Below are 24,677 nucleotides of genomic sequence, written 5' to 3' on the forward strand. Positions count from 1 at the left end.
TGCTACAGCCTTAACTGTCCTCCGCAAACCCGAGGATGACAATGGTTCCGCTGTCCCTCTTTCAAAAGGCTCGGTACTTTCCTCGGGGGTGGAAGTTAGATATAACAAATAGAGTGAAACAATTCAATTTAACCTAGTTTTTTTGTTATAAAAAACACGTGCCGTTAATTCATTTTTACAGAGTTAACTGTTTGATGAACTTAAGGCGGTTACGAGTCCGCATCTGTAGTCTCGCGATGCCTCAACCGGTACGTGATTCAAAATGGCGACGCGATACAAGCGCTTATTCACGAACGGTCGCCAGCTTCAAACCGTGAATAAGTTTCCTCTTTCTGTTTAGAGATGGATATTCACAGAGAAGAATCAGCTTTACGGAACTTCCACTGCTGCAAATCGCACAAGTGACTGTTTTTACTCGTCTCGGTTCCAGGTTGAACTCAGAAAGGAGAGGGACAACTTCGCTCAGGTACAAAAAAAACGTCAGCGGAAGCTAAGTTGTTAGCATGCAAGCTAACGCAGAGCGACTGTATTCCACTGTAAGTTCATTTTAGAATCATGTGCGGTCGCCAGAAGCCCAGTGATCAAAGCCCAAAATTATGGCCGACGTGAAGATGTTGCGTGTGAGTGCATCTACTTTTGTAGAGCTGGTGATTTGCGTGTAGCTTTGTGTTGTTATTCCGTCAGAGTGGTTAACGCGCTTTCTCTGCAGCTCAGTGTGTTTGTTTACACACGTGAAGTATCTACAAAAACACTTAAAACTGCTCGTTTATTGTTGTTGTTCAACACTGTTCCAGGGGGACTGGGATCTGGGTTTACCGAGCTGACTGCAGAACTTACACTTGTCACTCCGCATATGTATTCATGGGAAGTTCAGATGCAACACTTTCAAAATTAGTCATTCATAGTCTCACCGAACCTCAAAACCAAGTTGAACGCTGTGTGTTTTAGTTTCCTACACGTCACCTGGCACACAAGAGGAGATCTCGTGTAATTTCCCCACAATAGCTCACTCTGTGTCCGGGTCCCACAACCTCAGCTAGCGATAGCTGAGGTTCTGTTTTGTGATTGACCTCCTCCTTCTCTCACCAGTGCCCTTCATGCATGACAACTTGAGTTTCTGACATTTCCTGCTCTAGGCAGATACATAACCTACCTGTATCATATTTTTGAAAAATAATTTATTGAGTATCTACATGGAGGAGTCATGAAGAGTTGATTATCAGTTAATATGCCAATATGTTTTATTTTAATATATGAAGTGTTTTGTGTATAAAATGACAGCTTTTATTTTACGTCAGATGTAAGTAACGTATTCAAGTGCCTTGTTTCATTTGACCATCAGTCCAAAATCCAAAGTTACTCAGGCTACTGAAACATGTGACAAAGAAGAGTGAATCCTCACATCTAAAGCAAATATTTGACATTTCTGCTTAAATAATTGCTGAAACTACTTGGTTCAGTCTTGGAAATTCCCATATCAGGATCAGGATACCCGTTCTGTTACCATTTGTCAGTATGTTGAGATTGACACGTGTGCCTTTTTTTTTAGTCATGGCAGAGGAACGACGGCAGAAGCAGTGTACGGTCGTGGTGCCGACAGAGTCCATGAAGGCCATAGCAGAGTCTGTCGGGGTGGGCCAGTTGCAAGAGGAGAGCTGTGTCGCATTAAGTGAGGAGGTCAGCTACAGAATAAAAGAAATTGCACAGGTAAATTGTTAATGATTGAAAAATTATTTTTGTTTTTGGGTCTGTAAATTGTTCAGAAACCACATTCTTGAATGTCATGGTTTGTGTTTTATCTGATATGTGAGTTTAACTTTTGAATTCTTTGTGGTGTTCTTCTTTTCTACATTCTACATAGGATGCTCTCAAATTCATGCATCATGGGAAGAGACGTAAATTAACCACCAGTGACATAGATAATGCTCTCAAACTGAAAAATGTAGAGGTAAGAGACAGTTTTTGTATATGACTCACAGAAGACCGTTTGCACTGCTCACTTCTTTGAGGTTATTTGATAGAAAAACAGGAGTGTTCTGCTCTATGTTTAATTTCTGCAGTCTAAATAAATCCCTCTCTGTTATAGCCTCTGTATGGGTTCCAGTCGCAAGAGTTTATCCCTTTTCGCTTTGCAAGTGGTGGTGGAAGAGAGCTTCATTTCTATGAGGAAAAGGAAGTCGACCTCAGTGACATTATAAACACACCACTCCCCAGAGTTCCACTAGATGTGTCTCTCAAAGGTACCCAGATAATCAGTATTACTCGCCAATCTGTTGTATTGTCTTGTTTAGACTGTATGCTTTGTGTGCTTTGTGTGCTCACACATCACTTTTCTGTTGATCCATAGCTCACTGGTTAAGTATTGAGGGGGTGCAGCCTTCTATTCCAGAAAATCCACCACCAGGTTAATACTGTTTTAAATGTTCTTTTTTTAAAACACAAAAAAAATAGGACAAATTTAGCATCAGCTTTTATTTACTACATTCCAGCATCAAAAGAACAACAAAAGACTGAATCGACAGAACCTCTCAAAGTCGTCAAACCTGGGCAGGAGGATGATGCTTCGATTCAAGGCAAGGGTCAGGGAGCAACATCTGCTGATGGCAAAGGTCAGTATTTCGTTTTGTATTCAAATTAAACTTTTTATTCAGTTTTCTTCTCTCGTCGACCCACATTACTTCCGACTTCCCTTTGTCTTTCTTTATGTTTTTTTTTTCTTTCCTCATTCCATGTTTGTGTCTTTCAGGAAAAGACAAGGGCTCAATAAGGTTGAAGCCACGCAGCACTCATGAACTGTCTGTGGAGCAGCAGCTCTACTACAAGGAGATCACAGAAGCATGTGTTGGCTCCTGTGAAGCTAAAAGAGCTGTAAGTCCCGCCTGAGTGTTATTATAAGTTGTTTATTTTGTACAAGCTGGGTGATAATATATACGTTTTCTCATTTTGGTAATGGCAAACCTGTGCAGCTAAAAAGTTGTCGGTGAAATTACAGAATTTTGACAAATGTGAATATTTTTTCTAACCTTATTTCCCATCTTAATTTTGATTCATTTTCCTCTTGTTTCATACAGGAAGCTCTTCAGAGTATTGCTACAGATCCTGGACTGTATCAGATGCTTCCAAGATTCAGCACATTCATTTCTGAAGGAGTGAGCATCTTCTGCAACTTTTTTCTACTGTTCTGAAACACTACTCACTATGCACAAATGATCCAGTCATATCTCTACCAAAAGCACTGACTTCCTTCTCTCCCTAAAGGTACGTGTAAACGTTGTGCAAAACAACTTGGCTCTGCTGATTTATCTAATGCGGATGGTCAAAGCTCTAATGGACAACCCCACCCTTTATTTGGAGAAATACGTGAGTGAAGAAAACAAAAACGTTTTTTGTGTCATCACATTGTGCACTTTTATTCTAATAATTTTTTTTCTATCTTTATTTTCAGCTGCACGAGCTCATCCCAGCTGTGGTGACGTGTATTGTGAGTAAGCAGCTGTGTTTGCGACCTGATGTTGACAACCACTGGGCTCTACGAGACTTCGCCGCTCGTCTCATGGCCCAAAGCTGTAAAACCTTCAGTACCACGACCAACAACATCCAGTCCCGCATCACTAAGACTTTTACTAAGGTGGGTCACCAAAATATTATGGTAAAGGCAACTATTATTAATAGCGCAAAGCATTAATGTTTCATCTAAAATTATTTTAAATGTTAATGATTGATTCAGTGATGAACAAATACTCAGGTTTTTTCTTTTGCTGCAGATACTGTTTGTTTTGTTAAATGTCACCCTTAACTTAAACAGCTCTGTTTGAAAAACACAACAAACCACAGACTAAAGTATACTAATGTGTTTCCCCAGAGTTGGTTGGATGAAAAAACTCAGTGGACAACACGCTATGGCTGCATCGCTGGACTTGCAGAACTGGGAGCTGATGTGAGTGTGATTCTGTTTTCCCTCAGTCTCTTATCATTTTCTTTCTGTTTTTTGATCGGCACTAACATCCTGATTTCGTCCCCCGTAGGTGATAAAGACGTTGATTCTTCCTCGGCTTACTATAGAGGGGGCTCGCATCAAAGCGGTGATGGAAGGACCAGTTGTCTCCAACATTGATAAGATCGGAGCTGACCATGTTCAAAGCCTTTTACTGGTAATAAAGGAAGCTCTGCAATTAGACACCGTCTCACGGATAAACTTTGAAACCCAAACTGTCACATTTCACTTAATCTAAAACATTTTGTTTTGTTTTTGCAGAAACACTGTGCAAGTGTTATTGCCAAGATCAGACCTCAGCCCGACATGGTGGAGCAGTATCGGGTGGACTACGGTTACCTCGGACCAATGCTTTGCTCCCACGTGATGAAAGCCAGGACTCAAGCAGCACTGCAAGCTCAACAAGTCAACAGAACCACATTAACAATCACACAGGTACATTTCAATACATAATGAAATTCTAAACAAATATGAATGAAGGTGAAATGGTGTAGAAGATGTTTAATAAAGGCCAGTTGTGAATTTCCTGCAGAATAGCCAAACATACACAAAGAATGAGAGCACAACCTGGTTTGGTTTGAAGAGTTGTAAGAAGACCCTGATGTAGAGTGGAACTGAACATTTATAGTATTTTTGGAGGAGATACAGAGTTTAGAGGAAAACCAATTCTATAGCATTCTGTCACACTCACTCATGCCACACGTAAGCCACACGTTTGAGTCGTGGCCAAATAAAACACGCCTCTCCTTATCAAAACCCTTCAATCCAGCTGAGGCGTTTGTTTTTGTAAGGGTTAACAATTTGTCTTTTAGAATCATAAACCAATCATGGGATTTCATAACATATCATTTAGGCGTCAGTACAAGTTGTTTAGTAGTTAATTGTGTTTTCTTTTCTGTGCAGCCTCGTCCCACTCTGTCTGTCTCACAAAGCGGGATGGGTGGCTCGACTGGATCTCGCACTCCCAGCATCATCAAGGTTCCCAGCTCCCTCACCCTGATGTCCCCTCGGCCGGGGACCCCATCGCAGCCATCACCGCCGGCAACAAAGTATATCGTCATGACAACCAGTGGAGGCGCCACCTCAACTCAGCAGGTACTTTGAATCTTCTCAGTTTTACGCTAATGTAAATGTCAATGCTGCAGGTCGTCCCCACAGGGTTGATTCAGGTGCCCACAAAGATAAGATGACAAGATGAAAATGTAGGACAATTGCTACATCAACAGAACAGCTGTGGTTTTATAATGGCAGGTATTTAGTATATTTCAGGAGCATGAATTAAAACTAGAATAGCAAGCAGTAATGTGCATACCTCCGCCAAGGCTCTACAGTTCCCTTAAATTCTTTCAAACTGCATCAAATCTCATGCGTCCAGTAGCTTTTTCTGAATGCTGATAACTTGGACAAAAACATAACCGCCTTGACCGAGGTATCTATTGAAAGCAGACGTTTGAAATGTATAGTTTTATTTCGTATTAACAGAAATCGCTGTGAGCTCTCAGGTCTCAAATTTTAACTTGACGGGACTTCCTGAACCCCCTCTCTTTAAAATCCAAAGTATGGATTTACATCTCTCTTTGTTGTCCCATTCAGGTCATCACCCTCAGCTCGTCCCAGTCAGCCTCATCGATAACCAGCACTGTTCCCAGTGCCTCCTCTGCCTTGCAGCCTTTAGTAAAACTGGAGTCTGGCAGCGGCCCAGGACTGACAGCTTCACGACCTCTGCAGAAGTACATCGTGGTATCTTTGCCCTCATCTGCCTCTTCCTCTTTGGAACCCAAGAGCACCGTGCTCCCAACCTCAATTTCCTCAACCCTACTAGACGCTGGGATGAAGATGGAGCGGTCCGAGTCTCCCGGAGCGAGCACGCAGTCACCACACTGAGACTTGTTTAGGTATTGGAGATTTTGACCATGTCGGTGCAGCTGAACACACAAGGAGGTCACTGTGGGCTGAACTTTAAAAGGGGTAAACTCTGGAGGGGTATGAAGGGGAAAATCTGAACTCTTGACTGAAGAAAGAGAAAATGTGACCAGACATTGTAAATATGTTAATGCCCAATGAAAACTAAAGTCAGTCTGTGAGATCTGTAATGTTTCAGCTTATATTCAAATTGGTATCATGTTCTTTTTTTACTCTAAAATAAATCAGATTTTGTATGAACTCCTTCATCCGATTGTTTTTTATCTGAATTTTTAAGAAACATGTTTCCTAGAATACAGAATATTATAATATCTGTTATTAGTAATGTTCGTCATCCCCTGCTTGTTTTGGTTTAGTGAGTGTTAATAATACAAATATCTGAAGTAAGTCAAAACAACAAATACCCTCGATGTGTCATGTTGACCAACGAGCATGCAGAGAATCCCTTTGATGTCTATCAAACATTGATCTTCTGATGAAATGTCTGACTAGTTTAGATGCTTCATTAATCACTGTGCCTTTGTTTTCCTCAAAACCGCTTGAAAATAATTAACAGTTTTTTGTTGACCGAGCTGAGGGGGGGGGGGGGGGGGTCAGGATCATAAAAAGGACGAGAGGAGACAGCGTTGAATAGGAACATCCAGTGACATCATCTGAGGAGGAAACTGATCTCAGAAGAGAGGAGGCTGAGTAGGTCAGTCACCTGTGAAGACCAGCATCATTTACCCCTGAACCAGCGTGGAGTCATGCGCTCCCTGGGCCGCAGGGATGAGCCAGCCCCACGCCACTACGCTGCCATGGGTGGAACCAGGACACCAGTGGACACAGGAGCTGGGTCCGAACTCATGGGGAAGTTTGGCAGGACTTCAACCACCTATTCGTTGCACAATATCTAATAATATGTACATTTAAAAACTAAAATGAACCATAACCATTTCAAATCAATTATATAAAAAAAAAAAAAAATAATTAAATTAAATTAAAAAACATTTAAATGAAAAATAAACTTCACGCGCACATCCTGCGCAGAAGCCCATTGCGCACATCCTGCGCAGGAATATTTTTTGTTATATATTTTTATTGTTTTTTATAGCTTACAATTTTGTCTGCCTGTGTGTGCATCTGTATAAAGTCCAAAAGTTATTGTGGATGCATGACAGTTTGCGTGTGTATGTTGGGCGTCGCCAACTGGAAATCTCGCCTAGAGTGACAGGAAATCATAAATTTTGTGCTTGAATTAATTCATAATTTATTATATCTTAAGGAACTTAAGTTTCTATCTATCTTAATTCATTTTCTATGATTTATCATATAGTGCATGGATGTTGATAGAGATGGTGAGTTTAGCGGACTGGTATTTATAAGTGTGTACAATTTGGTATAATTTTGGTAAAAATAAAAATCAGGATCTAGTGAATCTAAAAGTGGTTTCTAGGGTGCGTAAAAAGTGGCGTGAGTCCTGCATCTCACGCATTTTTTTACGTGACGTGACTGACGAGTGACGTATTTTGTCCACGATGACTTGCCTTGACGTCATTGTCGCAGGATTGTGACGTACAACTAACGAGTGAATCAAAGTAACGTGTGTCTGTAGTTCCCCACAAAAAAAAAGTTTGCAGAATCGTCTCGGCAGGAACCTTGTGTTGAGGCAGCTGTTTCCTTCCATGCGCGGGCACAGCAGAGAGAAGCTGAACCACTTTGTATCGTTTGGGTCGAGCCGCGTCTGAGAAGCAGAGCAGGTGCGAGTCCGTTAGCTCACAGACTCGAGTCTCACTCTCTCGTTTCTCTGCTGTGGACATGGATTTCAAAATCCGCACTGGGACCAAAGATGACTGCAAAGACATGTCGAGGATGATAAAGGTGAGTGTGTTACAAACCAGAAGGAGAAAAAGTTTGTTCCACTGAGTCTGAGTGAAAACCTGTGATGTCCATTTTCACCACTGAAGTTCACATGTGACTGTTGTTCTCCTTCTGCAGGAGCTGGCTGTTTTTGAAAAGAAGCTGGATGAGGTAAAGACGTCCCATGAAGGTGAGTCTAAAACATTTGCATTCATGTTTTTAAACATATGTTGTCATATGTCTGAACTGTATAACTATATAAACTGTATATAAACGCTATATAAACTGTAGATACTTTGATTAGGTTCATGGTTCAATCCAACTGTTACCTAACACTCGTCCTCACAGGAACAAAAGCATGGGTTATATAATCTAAATACACATCCCATTTTAGAACATAGGACAAGATGGAGAATATCCGTTGTATGTTCTACTAAATAAAAAATAATGTATTCTTCGCTATCGTCTCAGTATCATTACCATTCCAGTGTGTTTTCCCTGCTTTTAATGATCAATATCTGCTGCAAAAAGAGTTGTTGGCAGTCAATGCAAGTGGAGCTGTTTTTGTTGATTTCTTGCTTTGTAACTGACAGTGTATGCATTGTATGAACAGTGTGAGATTAGATATTAAAGAGTATCAAGACGTTAGGATCAGACTTCGGTAATAATTAACATGGGGGAATAAATCAGTGAAGATGTGGTTGTGTGGGTTCACACAGGGTAAATTACCCGTTTTGTTTTCCTGTAGAACTGGAGAGGGACGGGTTCTGCCAGAATCCCTTTTTTGAATTTCTCGTTGCCGAAGTTCCTGAGGAGCATAAATCCAAAGAGGGTAAAGTGTGGATCAAGGACTATTTTTATTGTTGTCTTCCTCATCAGCTGAATATGCATCTTACGCAGATCATAAAATGTCTTTGCTCTCGACGTTTAGCTAATGACCAAATAACCACCAAATCATGACTGTGTCACTTATCAACAGTGTCAATGTAGTTCCTCCTCTCGTTTTGTACAGCCCCACTCTGCACTCACAACACACTTTTTATTTTGTTGTTATCCTTCCTGTTTGTCTTTTCGCTGCTTGTGTTCTCTGACCTTATAGGATTCAGAGTTGTCGGCTACGCCCTTTACTTTTACACCTTCAGTACATGGAAGGGTCGGGCGATGTATATGGAAGACCTGTATGTGATGGAAGAATTCAGAGGTATATGTTATATTTGTAATATTCTTGTATGTTTGCTTATATGCATTGTTTCCAGTTTCGTATTGAACCCAAAAAGTTGTTATACTTCTCATAACAACATAAGAGATCATTTACTTGGTGTTTTGCTCTGCTGCTGCATTGTATAACTGTGTGCAGCATTATTTGCTTTCCATAAAATCTTTATTGTCCATGCAGACTGACTGACCTCCTAGTATTCTAGGGCCTTCTTGTACATACACCAATTTACCTCTTTACCTGATATTTTATTTTGTCAATATTTGTTTTGCAGGAAAGGGTATTGGCAAGGGTCTAATGAGCAAAGTTGCAGAGGTAAGAAAGTTTAGGATTTCAGGCCTAAATTTGCAGGAATACTAGTTGCAGTCTTATCGCATATAAAAGGTATTTTTAAGCAAAAAAACCCTGTTCAAGTAAAGACCAGTAAAACCATCAGCTGTATGGTAGAGAGGTAGAGATGCATGGTTATATAAATGACTGTTTTGTTTGCTCAGATGGGGAAAAAGAATCTGTGCGTGCGGTTGCAGTTTTCCGTGTTGGACTGGAATACTCCTGCTCGAGAGTTCTATACTGCTAAAGGAGCTCGGGACATCACTGAGAAGGACGGCTGGCACTTTATTCGTTTTGAAGGACAGGAGTTCGACGATTTAGCAGAAAGTGCACCTAAAGATTAGTTGTTCTACAAGGAAGATCTACAGTGGATCCAGCTAGGAGGTTATTCTTCATTTTGTTATTTTAATCTTCTAGCAGGATTACACAAAAAAGTCTCAACAGAATTCTTTTGAAACTTGGTGGAAGGGGGTTGTGCCAAGAAAGAGATCATGAACCTTTAGAGCAGATCGATTAAGTGGGCGGATCCAGGATTTTATTTTCACTTTCCATATCGATAATGAATTGTTCCACACTTTTGTCAATTTCTCCAGAAATATTACAGACACCTTGATGATAAAAATAGAAATACTTAGGGAAGTAATATCTATGAGCGTTTATAATTTGGTGCAGCCTGTATTAAGTGCTATTCTAGTTCTCTGTGTTGGAAAGAATTGAATAATATATGTATTTCTCCACTGATCATAAGTCGGTCTCAGTCGTCAACCCTGATGTTTGTACAGAACCAAATGAAACTAAATCTAAACTGACAGAAATGAACTTTGAGATTATGTTTTTACTTGTACTTTCAAATGAGATCTTAAGATCAGAGCTCAGCAGATTCGGAAAATTTTCTAGCGGGTTCAGAACGTTAAATCTCGGTTGCAAGGATCCCAAACTGAAACATGTGCAGTCCCTGATACGGCAGGCGTTCTTGTTTTGACTTGTTATTTCTATCCAATATCTTAATTTCTAGGAATTTTTAAACAACCGTGTGTGCGCTAATCTTTTGGTATCTGAGCTGGCTTCCTCACTCTATAAGGTATTGCAGATTAACATCATTATTTGTATCTTTTTTACCCATTTGTGGGAAAAACGAGAATTAAAACTGCATTAATCAGCGCAATATTTAAAGGATTAGTTGTAATGCCAATGTACCAATGATATGTGACAATGTTGAAGTAATTCAAAGTATTGAAAATATGTCACTCGCTGTACTAATCTAATAGTATACCTTACAAATTATGTCAATGGGTATGTATTCTGTAATCTGTAATAAAGTACATTTTAAGGTAATGTGGGAACATTGGAATGATGGATTTTGTAGTAATTGTTATTTAGATATTTTTGTATTGAGAATGTTGCTCAAGCTAGAGGTAGCTAAATGCACCTGAAATCCAAAGTAAAAGCACTCACTTTTGTTTATTATCATACCCGGGCCATACCAATTAACATGGATGTAGCCTTTTAACTGGCATTAATTCAAACATTTTAACGTATGCTGCTAGTTTATACTAAAACCTGTATTGTGAGTTATACTCACTGTGTTTATGATATCAGTTTGAATGGGTAAATAAAGTTATGTAAAAAGTACAGGAAGTATCTTTCTGAAATTTGGAATCTAAATACTTAATTGTATGTTTGCTGTTTGTAATATAACTATTCAAGTGCAATAATTGTAATATTACTATTTTTTTTCCATCATATTAATTCAACACCATGTGCACTATCCCATATTACTTTCTTAGTGCCACTTTGGTTGAGTTTTATCATGTAACTTTTTCTATTGTTATTTCTGCTTGGCACTGGTTCTGCATTACTCTGCATATTGTGTATATACAAATTCAAAAAATATATCTATTTGTAAAAATATATATATATATTTTATAATTTTAAATTTTGTGTCACTTATATTTTTAGATTGAAAACTTTGTTCTTTTATTATCTGTAAATCTGGATTTTATTCTAACTTGCATCCCCAAAATGTCCTAATCTACCTGTAAACACAAGTACCTCATAACCTTTTCTTCTTCCAGTAAAAAACTGATTCCCGGGCTTGATAGTTAAAAAAACTTTAAGCCTGAGCAGAGTGAGGCCGATAGGAAACAACTGGTCTCATGAACCCAGGTGGTGGTGACACTGGGGCTTCCACTGTAAACTGGTGTGTAGTTTGAATGTTGGATGTAGTACTGGGGGGGGGGGGGGGGGGTCATAGTTTAATCACCTGTGATTGACCACCTCGCCGCCGCGGAGCAGTGAGCCCTGAGCGGGGGACACAAGCTGCCCTCGCCCCGTCACCAGCTCCACCAACCTCGGGGACATGAACTCATTAAGTCCCGCTGCGGTGCTCGTCTCCACTCAGCCCGCCTGAGCTCCGTCTCCTCGGAACATGGCCTGTCGGTTCCTGCTACTTCCACCGCAAACCCTTCCACCGCATACCCTTCCGCATGTCGCTGCCGCTCTCGGGCTGTGACGTGTCGTGCTGACGGCGGCCTCGGAGCTGCTGGAGGAGCGGGGGGCTGTAGCACCACGACGAGCTGGCTCCGCACGTCCCGCCGCTTTGCGTTCAGCGGAGCTCCAGAAACTACACCCTGACCCCTCCTTCTCCGCTCCTCTCCGGCCCGCCCAAATCACACCAAATTCCCGACTGGATCCTGCCCGAGTCTGGGGGAACCAGGCGGCCGCCAGGGGAAGCCGAGACGCGGACCGAGGCCATCCCTGCTGCACCGATCCGGTACGCGGCTCGTTTTTACTTGCGACGAGCCGGTTTGCAGAGCTACGCTTGCATTAGTGCGTGTTCGTGCCTCTTTGTTATTGCATGCATGTGGGCTTTTAATTTATTTCTCTATTGTCGCTGAGAGGCCGCAGGTGGTTTTAATGTTTTCCCTGCTTCCACCAGCTTTGGTTATTAAGATCTAAGATGTCTCTCATCTGCTTTCAGCTGTCCAGTAACAAATGCAGTGCGAGGACAATGGATGAGAATGTCACCAGGCTTGCAATACATTACGAAGAGCCTAAAATAATATTACACGGATCGGGTAAGTCGCCACGTTTGTATTACTGTGCGTTTTTGCAATGTCTGCTAAATATGGTGTTTCAACCAGTTGGATATTTTTGTTTTTCTAGTTAACTTGAATATTAAATTAAAAGTAAAATAGTTTGAATCAACATGTTTGTATTGTGTCATGATGTCATTAGGAAATCAGCTACATTTGATGTACCAGTTAAAACATCCACACCACCAAACCATTGCTCTTGACTGTTCTCTGGTTAACTGGGTCCTGCTGCTTCTTCACAGATGAAGGTGGTGCCGGCGGACAGGAGTTTGTTGTGGAGCTTCAAGAGACTGTGTTGGTGTGGGAAGGTGACGGGGAAGGCATGGCGGTTCACAGGTTTGCCCCGGACGAGCTTGTCATCCAGGACGCTGTCGAGGATGTGGTTTCCGAGTATGTGCACTGCGATGAAGATGAAGACGTTGCTGTAGAAACCTGGGTGATGGCTCTGGTATTTGTAATACTCTTGTTTGTTTGCTTATATGCATTGTTTCCAGTTTAGTATTGAACCCAAAAAGTTGTTATACTTCTCATAACAACATAAGAGATCATTTACTTGGTGTTTTGCTCTGCTGCTGCATTGTATAACTGTGTGCAGCATGATTTGCTTTCCATAAAATCTTTATTGTCCATGCAGACTGACTGACCTCCTAGTATTCTAGGGCCTTCTTGTACATACACCAATTTACCTCTCTACCTGAATTTTTTTTTTTTTTTGCAGGAAAGGGTATTGGCAAGGGTCTAATGAGCAAAGTGGCAGAGGTAAGAACGTTTGGGATTTTAGGCCTAAATTTGCAGGAACATTAGTTGTTGTCTAGTCGCATATAAAAGGTCTTTTTTAACCCCTTATTGCCTGAATTAATTTCCAATTATATAAAAAAATTATTATTTGTGTTTTTGGCTGTCATAGAGATGCTAAATTAAGTGGAGATTGTTAATTTCAATATAGCATATGCAATAGATATACATTTAGGTATGTGGCAAATAAGCGAGATTAGGCATAATGTCGCTAACACATTTTCCAGTCTCTGGTATGTAGATTATTATATTGATGCTGCTTTTGCTTGAAATAACAACATGTTTCTGTACAATCATTGCTGTTCCATCATATAACCCTAACAAATTATATTTGTATTCTGTTTTGCACATAATTCAATGTTGCACACTTACTCTGCACAAACAGCTGTACATAGTCTGTATATCTGCAAAGTTATATTTATTTTGGTTTGATAAGGACAATGCACAGTTCCTTAGCAGTACCAGAGTAAGCTATCATCCATTTTTCATCTGTAGTCCCTGGGTATTATACATTATTATATATATTATATATATTTGATGAACCAAACATCAGATTTACAAACATATAAGGATACTTATACTTATATTCTTCAAAAAATGTGAAGTATATGCACAGGATCCGATTTTATACGATATTTCACCTAAAAAAAAAAAGTCTATTTTTAGCCCCAAGTGCCTGATGTAGCGAATTCGCTACAAACCGAAATCTGCCAATTACATCATCAATTTTCATCACATGAAGTCTATTTCAATATATATTAGCATAAGAAGCAACCAATGAGCTGGTATGTATCTTTTATTTTAGCACAACTTACTCAAATTTGCTCAAATCCCCACATGTAGCAGGCTAAATCTACACAGTCTCCGGAGCTGCACTTCCAGTTTCCACCACCGGATGTATTATCCACTCCGACCACTAGAGAGCTGCAGAGTGCTTCCAATACCTTCCTAGGTATGTGTATTTTCTGCACCATCAGGCATTAGTGGGATACAATCATCACCTCGGCGGCACTCAGACCGGAAGAGGTTTGAGGTGAATTCGCGACATATGTCCGAAAAACCCTGTTCAAGTAAAGACCAGTAAAACCATCAGCTGTATGGTAGAGAGGTAGAGATGCATGGTTATATAAATTACTGTTTTGTTTGCTCAGATGGGGAAAAAGAATCTGTGCGTGCGGTTGCAGTTTTCCGTGTTGAACTGGAATACTCCTGCTCGAGAGTTCTATGCTGCTAAAGGAGCTCGGGACATCACTGAGACAGAACGGCTGGCACTTTATTCGTTTTGAAGGACAGGAGTTTGACGATTTAGCAGAAAGTGCACCTAAAGATTAGTTGTTGTACAAGGAAGATCTACAGTGGATCCAGCTAGGAGGTTCTTCTTCATTTTGTTATTTTAATCTTCTAGCACGATTACAACAAAAGAGTCTCATCAGAGTTCTTTTGAAACTTGGTGGAAGGGGGTTGTGCCAAGAAAGAGATCATGAACCTTTAGAGCAGATCGATTAAAACCCCTTATTGCCTGAATGAATTTCCAATTATATAAAAAAAATATTATTTGTGTTTTTGGCTGTCATAGAGATGCTTAATTAAGTGGAGATTGTTAATTTCAATATAGCATATACAATAGATATAAATTTAGGTATGAGGCAAATAAGCGACATTAGGCATAATGTCGCTAACACATTTTCCAGTCTGGTATGTAGATTATCATATTGATGCTGCTTTTGCTTGAAATTGAATAACAACATGTTTCTGTACAATCATTGCTGTTCCATCATATAACCCTAACCCTCGCTTCCCGTAGAACGTTGATGCGTCCATTTAGTTCTGCCGACAATAAAGGGCAGAAATTGCATTTATATCCTAGCATTATATTTGTATTCTGTTTTGCACATAATTCAATGTTGCACACTTACTCTGCACAAACAGTTGTACATAGTCTGTATATCTGCAAAGTTATATTTATTTTGGTTTGATAAGGACAATGCACAGCTCCTTAGCAGTACCAGAGTAAGCTATCATCCAATTTTCATCTGTAGTCCCTGGGTATTATACATTATTATATATATTATATATATTCGATGAACCAAACATCAGATTTACAATCATATAAGGATACTTATACTTATATTCTTCAAAAAATGTGAAGTATATGCACAGGAATTCGATTTTATACGATATTTCACCTAAAAAAAAAAAGTCTATTTTTAGCCCCAAGTGCCTGATGTAGCGAATTCGCTAAAAATCGAAATCTGTTAATTACATCATCAATTTTCGTCACATGAAGTCTATTTCAATATATATTAGCATTAGAAGCAACCAATGACCTGGTATATATTTTTTATTTTAGCACAACTTACTCAAATTTTCTCAAATCCCCACATGTAGCAGGCTAAATCTACAGCCGTGGCCAAAAGTTTTGAGGCACAAATATTCATTTTCACAAAGTCTGCTGCCTCAGCTTTTATGATCACAATTTGCATATACTCCAGAATGTTATCAAGAGTGATCAGATGGATTGCAATTAATTGCAAAGTACCTCTTTGCCACGAAAATTAACTTATCCCCCAAAAACCATTTCCACTGCATTTCAGCCCTGCCACAAAAGGACCAGCTAACATCATGTCAGTGATTCTGTTGTTAACACAGGTGATAGTGTTGACGAGGACAAGGCTGGGGATCACTTTGTCATCCTGATTGAGACAAAATTGCAGAGTGGAAGCTTTAAAAGGAGGGTGGTGCTTGAATTCATTGTCCATCCTCTGTTAACCATGGTTACCTGCAAGGAAACACGTGCAGTCATCATTGCTTTGCACAAAAAGGGCTTCACAGGCAAGGATATTGCTGCCAGTAAGATTGCACCTAAATCTACTATTTATCGGATCATCAAGAACTTCATGGAAGGTGGCTCAATTGTTGTGAAGAAGGCTTCAGGGCGCCCAAGAAAGTCCAGCAAGCGCCAGGATCGTCTCCTAAAGTTGATCCAGCTGAGGGATCGGGGCACCACCAGTGCAGAGCTTGCTCAGGAATGGCAGCAGGCAGGTGTGAGTGCATCTGCACGCACAGTGAGGCGAAGACGTTTGGAGGATGGCCTGGTGTCAAGAAGAGCAGCAAGGAATCCACTTCTCTCCAGGAAAAATATCAAGGACAGACTGATATTCTGCAAAAGGTACAGGGATTGGACTGCTGAGGACTGGGGTAAAGTCATTTTTTCTGATGAATCCCCTTTCAGATTGTTTGGGGCATCTGGAAGCAAGCTTGTCCAGAGAAGAAAAGGTGAGCGCTACCATCAGTCCTGTGTTGTGCCAACAGTAAAGCATCCTGAGAACATTAATGTGTGGGGTTGCTTCTCATCCAAGGGAGTGGGCTCACTCACAATTTTGCCTAAGAACACCGCCATGAATAAAGAATGGTACCAAAACATCCTCCGAGAGCAACATCTCCCAACCATCCAAGGACAGTTTGGTGACGAACATTGCCTTTTCCAGCATGATGGAGCACCGTGCCATAAGGCAGAAGTGATCACTAAGTGGCTCGGGGAACAAAACATCGAAATTTTGGGTCCATGGCCAGGAAACTCCCCAGACCTTTATCCCATTGAGAACTTGTGGTCAATCCTCAAGAGGCGGGTGGATAAACAAAAACCCACAAATTCTGACAAACTCCAAGCATTGATTATGCAAAAATGGGCTGCCATCAGTCAGGATGTGGCCCAAAAGTTAATTGAGAGCATGCCAGGGCGAACTGCAGAGGTCTTGAAAAAGAAGGGTCAACACTGCAAATATTGACTCTTTGCATAAACTCTATGTCATTGTCAATAAAATCTTTTGACACTTATTAAATGCTTGTAATTGTACTTCAGTATACCATAGTAACATCTGATAAAAAGATCTGAAAAAACTGAAGCACCACACTTTGTGAAAACCAATACTTATGTCATTCTCAAAACTTTTGGCCACGGCTGTACACAGTCTCCGGAGCTGCACTTCCGGTTTCCTCCACCAAATGTATTATCCACTCCGACCATTAGAGGGCGGTAGAGTGCTTCCAATACCTTCCTAGGTATGGGTAGTATCTGCACCATAAGGCATTAGTGGGATACAATCATCAACTCGGTGGCACTCAGACCGGAAGGGGTTTGAGGCGAATTCGCCACATACGTCCTTAAGGGGTTGTTAAGTCGGCGGTTCCAGGATTTTATTTTCACTTTCCATAGCGATATTGCGTTGTTCCACACTTTTGTCAATATCTCCAGAAATATTACAGACACCTTGATAATAAAAATATAAATACTTAGGGAAGTAATATCTATGAGCCTGTATAATTTGGTGCAGCCTGTATTAAGTGCTATTCTAGTTATCTGTGTTTTCTGTTGTACACAAATTTCCTTTGTAAGACCATGTCAAAATAAGCTTCACAGTTCTAGTTTCTGCTGGTTTAACATAAATGTAAAGTCGATATTTGTATAGAGCTGGGTACCCCACTTATGATTTACTATTATGATTGTTAATACTGTGATATCAATAAATGCCATTTTGTGGTTATGCGCTGTCATTATTCCCTAAAAATTGTTTGCATATTGTTTGTCAACATTTATGAATGTATAAAGAAACTTTAATCTAAAGACTTTGATCAGAGCACAATTTGATTTAATGATGTGTGGCAATATCTGTCCAGCAGGGGGCACATTGAGCCTGGTTTTTTGCATTGAATATTTCGGTATGATCTACATTCTGGACTCTTATGACAATCTACGTAAAAAGACACAATTAAACAGGGCAGTAAATGCAGTTCTCTGTTGGTTAAGGAAGATGATGTGCAAACGAGCTCTGTAACCGAAACTCCTTTATTTCATCATTGCTCGGCAGCTGCGTTCATCAATCTTTAATAGAAAGTTAGAATCTCTTATTGAATTTCTCAGGGTTGAGTTCAAACTGTCACTGACAACGACATCTATTTGTGTATAAACAAATCTAGAATAATATATGCAAGATTACAACCAAAAAAATGATAAAAATTCACAGAACTATGAAGACTATGTTTCCATTTGTTGTACCCCCGTTGCTGAAGTTTGAAATCATCATAAAATCACACTTGATGAATCACATTGGGTAAGAGCCTGTTTTCCCGGTTAAAACCAATACATATTTATGTCATGACCACGGCAGAGTCACACGTCACAGAATGTCTCATTATGGTCGATCAATTAGTAATTACTGGAACCTCTTCTAAAGAGACTTATCTCCTTTAAGATGAGCCAGATAAGATCAAGAGATATCTGGATTTGCCATCTTATGTCCCAGCGAGGGAATTCTGTTTGAGCTTTTAACTTCTAAAGGTGACAGGATTCGTCTGAATATGTTGCACAGTAACAACATGTTATGTTGAAGGGCTGCAGGCAGCTGCCAGGGGCCCTGAGCTGTAAGGGCCCCCTTCAAGAGCAGCTGATTACGTTAGTACAGAGTAATGTACATTTTGTGAGACCCCCTTAAATTGTACGTCCAGCTACGTGCGGGAGACTGCAACGACACCTTGATGAGGACCCCCCCCCCCCCCCCCCCATAATGAAGCCCAATGCCACTAGCTTTCTGACAATTTAGATGCCAAAAGAATCGTTTGAAGATTGGAATGATGTGGTTTTCCCATCGCATGATGTTTCTCATCAGGGGCGTTTCTAGGATTGAAAGAAAGGGGGGGCTTAGCCCCTATGGATGCTGAATGTTCGCACGCGCGCAGCGCGCACCAATTTTTTTGGGCTCATTTGGGGCTGCGGATATCCATTGTTTCAGACAGTTCATAGATTGGTTCAATCAGAAAGAGTGTGATTTTTCTCTGTATCTTTGTTTGCATTCATTCAGTATAAGATAACAGAAGTTATCTGTCACCTCTGCTAAAGAATCTTCTTATATCCATCTGGTCAATGAATTGGAGGATATACCGGTACAATAGCGTTTTGAGGGACACTATGACATTTAGTTTTCACTAGCATTAACTGATTATAAACAACAACATTCTATAGGCACTGATATTATTGTTTTAAAATACTAGAGATAGATATAAATGCAAAGAATAGAGAGCTGTCGATAGTTATTTCTTACATTTCAAATTTGCTTGTTCACACTCTTGCTCACTGGAGACATTTTCTAACAAAATAGCTAGCTTAGTGTTAACATAGCTCATTACAATATTCCCTTTCATTTGCCTCAAGTAAACCTAAATTTAAGCAGGTAACAATCGTTAACAACTACAGATAGCCACATTCTGTAACTACCTTTACTTACAATTTCACTCTGTGCATTTACTATGAGCTAAACTCCTTGGCTGTAATCCTGCTGTCTTGATGAGAGACGTTACTTGGCAGAGTGAGAAAGTCAGCGCAGCAGCGATGCAGACTCCCCAAGGTCCTAGTGCCCTTCTTTTATTGTTAAGTATGATGAGAGGCTGTTGGATTGTAATTTGAAGTGGGAGAAATTATACAAAGCAAAAACGCACTCACATATGTAGCATGTTAGAGTTATAAATAACTTGTCCATGTGTAAAACAAAAGTTAAATTTAAAAAAAAAAAAAAAAAACTTTTTTTTTTTTTTTTAAATCCCAAAAATGATTTAGGGGGGGCTGACGAACATTTTAGGGGGGCTTCAGCCCCCCTAAAACAGGCCTAACGACGCCCCTGTTTCTCATTCTTTTCAAGTTGGGGCTCGCCAGGTCCCTCTTCAGGAAATCATGTGTTGTCCATACGTCACGGCAGGAGCACGCACACACGCACATGCACGCGCACACTGGAGATTCGTGCAGATCTTGTGTTTAGGCAGCTGTTTCTTCCATGCGCTCTCGTTTCTCTGCTGTCGACATGGATTTCAAAATCCGCGCTGGGACCAAAGATGACTGCAAAGACATATCGAGGATGATAAAGGTGAGTGTGTTACAAACCAGAAGGAGAAAGAGTTGTTCGCAGTGAACAAACTTTTTCTCAGTGAAAACCTGTGATGTTCATTATCACCACTGAAGTTCACATGTGACTGTTGTTCTCCTTCTGCAGGAGCTGGCTGTTTTTGACAAGAAGCCCGACGAGGTGAAGACGTCCCATGAAGGTGAGTTTTAAACATTTGCATTCATGTTTTAAACATATGTTGTCATATGTCTGAACTGTATAACTATATAAACTGTATATAAACTGAGGATACTTTGATTAAGTTTATGGTTCAATCCAACTGTTACCTAACACTCTTCCTCACAGGAAAAAAAGCAAGGGTTATGTAATCAAAATACACACACGTATTTATATAGGGATCATCTTGTAATTAAAATGTAACTCTGTAGATCACATACCTCTGCCTTTATTTCTGCACCACATCTGCCACATTCTTTTGGAATTTTGTATTTAAAGGTTGATGGAACCATTTGTTAATGTTCAGTGGCTAAGAAAAAACTCTTCCCCTTATGAAACCTAATTAAAATCCGGATGATTTGGATTTTTATTTGGACCTGCACCAAGTTACACAAACTCAGTCCCCATAACAATCCGTTTGTTTGTTTTTCTCACAAGGATCCTTGAATTAAGTTCAATCTGCATCTGGCTTGTATGGCAGCACTATGAAAGTCATGTGGCCCGCTCAGCAGATCAGACATCATTACCACTTTGCCTTTTTAAACTAAACACTGTCCCATTTTAGAAGCTATAGGACAAGATACAGAATATCCGTTGTATGTTCTACTAAATAAAAAATAAATGTATTCTCCGCTATTTTCTACACACAGCTATCGTTCTTTTTAAATTGTCTCAGTATCATTACCATTCCAGTGTGTTTTCCCTGCTATTAATGATCAATATCTGCTGCAAAAAGACTTGTTGGCAGTCGATGCAAGTGGAGCTGTTTTTGTTGCTTCTTGCTTTGTAACTGACAGTGTATGCATTGTATGAACAGTGTGAGATTAGATATTAAAGAGCATCAAGACGTTAGGATCAGACTTTGGTCATAATTAACATGGGGGAATAAATCAGTAAAGATGTGGTTGTGTAGGTTCACACAGGGTAAATGACCTGTTTTGTTTTCCTGTAGAACTGGAGCGGGACGGGTTCTGCCAGAATCCCTTCTTTGAATTTCTCGTTGCAGAAGTTCCCGAGGAGCATAAATCCAAAGAGGGTAAAGTGTGGATCAAGGACTATTTTTATTGTTGTCTTCCTCATCAGCTGAATATGCATCTTATGCAGATCATGAAATGTCTTTGCTCTCGACGTTTAGCTAATGCCCAAATAACAACCAAATCATGACTGTCACTTATCAACAGTGTCAATGTTGTTCCTTCTCTGTTTTTTTACAGCCCCACTCTGCACACACAACACATGTATTAGAGATTTTCATTTTGCTGTTATCCTTCCTGTTCGTCTTTTCACTGCTTGTGTTCTCTGACCTTATAGGATTCAGAGTTGTCGGCTACGCCCTTTACTGTTACACCTTCAGTACATGGAAGGGTCGGGCGATGTATATGGACGACCTGTATGTGATGGAAGAATTCAGAGGTAAAAATATGTTATATATGTAATATTCTTGTATGTTTTCTTATATGCATTTTTTCCCTTAATTATCTCGACTGTGGCAGCCCATCATATTTTAATTTGTCTTAAGACAGTTTCATATTGAACCCAAAAAGTTGTTATACTTCTCATAATCACATAAGAGATAATTTACTTGGTGTTTTGCTCTGCTGCTGCATTGTATAACTGTGTGCAGCATGATTTGCTTTCCATAAAATCTTTATTGTCCATGCGAACTGACTGACCTCCTAGCATTCTAGGGCCTTCTTGCACATACACCAATTTACCTCTCTACCTGATATTTTATTTTGTCAATATTTGTTTTGCAGGAAAGGGTATTGGCAAGGGTCTAATGAGCAGAGTTGCAGAGGTAAGAAAGTTTGGGATTTTAGGCCTAAATTTGCAGGAATATTAGTTGTAGTCTAGTCGCATATAAAAGGTATTTTTAAGCAAAAAAAACATGTTCAAGTAAAGACCAGTAAAACCATCAGCTGTATGGTAGAGAGGTAGAGATGCATGGTTATATAAATGACTGTTTTGTTTGCTCAGATGGGGAAAAAGAATCTGTGCGTGCGGTTGCAGTTTTCCGTGTTGGACTGGAATACTCCTGCTCGAGAGTTCTATGCTGCTCAAGGAGCTCGGGACATCACTGAGAAGGACGGCTGGCACTTTATTCGTTTTGAAGGACAGGAGTTTGATGATTTAGCAGAAAGTGCACCTAAATTATAGTTGTTTTACAAGGAAGATCTGCAGTGGATCCAGCTAGGAGGTTATTCTTCATTTTTGTTATTTTAATCTTTTAGAAGGATTACAACAAAAGAGTCTCATCAGAGTTCTTTTGGTGGAAGGGCATGTGCCAAGAAAGAGATCATGAACCTTTAGAGCAGATCGATTAAGTGGGCGGATCCAGGATTTTATTTTCACTTTCCATAGCGATAATGCGTTGTTCCACACTTTTGTCAATTTCTCCAGAAATATTCTGGATGATAAAAATAGAAATACTTAGGGAAGTAATATCTATGAGCGTTTATAATTTTGTGCAGCCTGTATTAAGTGCTATTCTAGTTCTATATGTTTTCTGTTGTACACACATTTCCTTTGTAAGACCATGTCAAAATAAGCTTCACTGTTGTAGTTTCTGCTGGTTTAACATAAATCTAAAGTCAATCATACTTGTATAGAGCTGGGTACCCCACTTATGATTTACTGCTATGATTGATTGTTAATACTGTGATATAAGACCTTGATCAGAGCACGTAATGATGTGTAGCAATATCTGTCCTTTTGCATTGAATATTTCGGTATGATGTACATTCTGGACTCTTATGATAATCTACGTGAAAAGACACAATTAAACAGGGCTGTAAATGCAGTTCTCTGTTGGTTAAGGAAGATGATGTGTAAACGAGCTCTGTCATTCTCAGGGTTTAGTTCAAACTGTCACTGACATTTATTTAATTTTTGTATAAAACGAAAAAAGATACAAACAAAACAAACCATGATCAAAATTCACAGAACAATCAAAGACTATGTTCCATTTGTTTTACCTCCACTACTGAAGTTTGAAATCATCATAAAATCACACTTGATAAATAGGGATGGGTATCGTTTCGTTTTTATCCGATACCGGTTCCTAACCGATACTTTTAAAACGATACCGGTGCCTAAACGGTGCCTGAACCGATACTTTTTTCAAAAAAGTGCACAAAACGATGCTTGACGAAGAAAGGCTTTTTTTATTGCCAAATATATTAACTGTTTAAAGTAGATTATAAATATAAATAAATACAAAACCCTTTTTAACTCAAAACTATGAATAACATACGAACTGTTAACAAAAGTTTACACTATACTTAAATAAATAAAAATAAATACAAAACACACACACTCAGACCCCCCCCCCGTGTCTCCGCGGCTGGGGCTGTCGCAGGAAGGCTTCGGCCCCCCGCCTTCGTCCCCCTAAAATGCGGTCACTTTTATGAAACATTTCTCGGCGTGGTCTTCGTTCCTCCCGGTCCCGGAGCCCGGTCCCGGAGCCCGGTCCCGGAGCCCGGTCCCGGAGCCCGGTCCCGGAGCCCGGTCCCGGAGCCCGGTCCCGGAGCCCGGTCCCGGAGCCCGGTCCCGGAGCCCGGTCGCGGAGCCCGGTCGCGGCGCACCGCCACGGAGGAAATGCGCCCGGCGGGGGCCAGCCAGCGCCGGGGAGAGGTCTCACGAGGAGATCCTTCCCCCCCCCCACACCTGCACGGGAGCCCTGACGCACGCGGGGTGCGGGCAGCGCGGGGACAAGAGTCTGTCCACCGGCAGTCGCTGGGCCCGGCGGGAGCCGCCGCTTCCCGTGAAGGAAGGAGCGGAAGTGTGAGGAGGCGGGACGAGCGGAGACCTCAGTTTTCCATTGGCTCAGGCACCGAAATGAGGCACCGAAATCTCCGTTGCGTTTCGGTCCGGGTAGGTACCGGGTGTATATTGTATTTGTAAAACAAATAAATATTTCTGTCATGACCACGGCACATTCACACGTCACAGAATGTCTCATTATTGCCGATCAATTAGTAATTATTGGAACCTCTTCTAAAGAGACTTATCTCCTTTAAGATGAGCCAGATAAGATCAAGAGATATCTGGATTTGCCATCTTATGTCCCAGCGAGGGAATTCTGTTTGAGCTTTTAACTTCTAAAGGTGACAGGATTCGTCTGAATATGTTGCACAGTAACAACATGTTATCTGAAGGGTTGCAGGCAGCTGCCAGGGGCCCTGAGCTGAAAGGGCCCCCTTCAAGAGCAGCTGATTAAGTTAGTGCAGAGTAATGAACATTTTGTGAGCCCCCCCTTAAATTGTACGTCCAGCTACGTGCGGGAGACTGCAACGACACCCTGATGAGGAACCCCCCCCCCAATAATGAAGCCCAATGCGACAAGCTTTCTGACAATTTAGATGCCAAAAGGTTTA

General features: G+C 40.5%; 3 protein-coding genes across 3 annotated transcripts; all 3 read left to right on the forward strand.

Annotated features, from left to right (window-relative positions):
- Positions 1-275: 275 nt before the first annotated feature.
- On the forward strand, positions 276-6,157 carry taf6 (TAF6 RNA polymerase II, TATA box binding protein (TBP)-associated factor). The gene is made up of 15 exons (XM_061085821.1): positions 276-466; positions 1,550-1,707; positions 1,862-1,948; positions 2,087-2,240; positions 2,348-2,404; positions 2,490-2,609; positions 2,747-2,868; positions 3,072-3,149; positions 3,259-3,360; positions 3,446-3,628; positions 3,863-3,937; positions 4,026-4,151; positions 4,256-4,429; positions 4,898-5,089; positions 5,588-6,157. The coding sequence occupies exons 2-15, from the start codon at positions 1,552-1,554 to the stop codon at positions 5,876-5,878; spliced, it is 1,917 nt and encodes a 638-aa protein (XP_060941804.1). The 5' UTR covers positions 276-466; positions 1,550-1,551; the 3' UTR covers positions 5,879-6,157.
- Positions 6,158-7,473: 1,316 nt separating this feature from the next.
- sat2b (spermidine/spermine N1-acetyltransferase family member 2b) lies at positions 7,474-10,653 on the forward strand. The gene is made up of 6 exons (XM_061085754.1): positions 7,474-7,777; positions 7,895-7,946; positions 8,505-8,588; positions 8,856-8,957; positions 9,247-9,287; positions 9,467-10,653. Exons 1-6 carry the CDS (start codon positions 7,715-7,717, stop codon positions 9,644-9,646), a joined length of 522 nt encoding a protein of 173 aa, XP_060941737.1. The 5' UTR covers positions 7,474-7,714; the 3' UTR covers positions 9,647-10,653.
- A 9,390-nt stretch (positions 10,654-20,043) lies between these two features.
- On the forward strand, positions 20,044-22,458 carry LOC133018981 (thialysine N-epsilon-acetyltransferase-like). The gene is made up of 6 exons (XM_061085321.1): positions 20,044-20,106; positions 20,233-20,284; positions 21,254-21,337; positions 21,613-21,714; positions 22,059-22,099; positions 22,279-22,458. The coding sequence occupies exons 1-6, from the start codon at positions 20,044-20,046 to the stop codon at positions 22,456-22,458; spliced, it is 522 nt and encodes a 173-aa protein (XP_060941304.1).
- Positions 22,459-24,677: the final 2,219 nt, after the last annotated feature.

This window comes from Limanda limanda, chromosome 14, assembly GCF_963576545.1.
Source record: "Limanda limanda chromosome 14, fLimLim1.1, whole genome shotgun sequence".
Classification (NCBI taxonomy): domain Eukaryota; kingdom Metazoa; phylum Chordata; class Actinopteri; order Pleuronectiformes; family Pleuronectidae; genus Limanda; species Limanda limanda.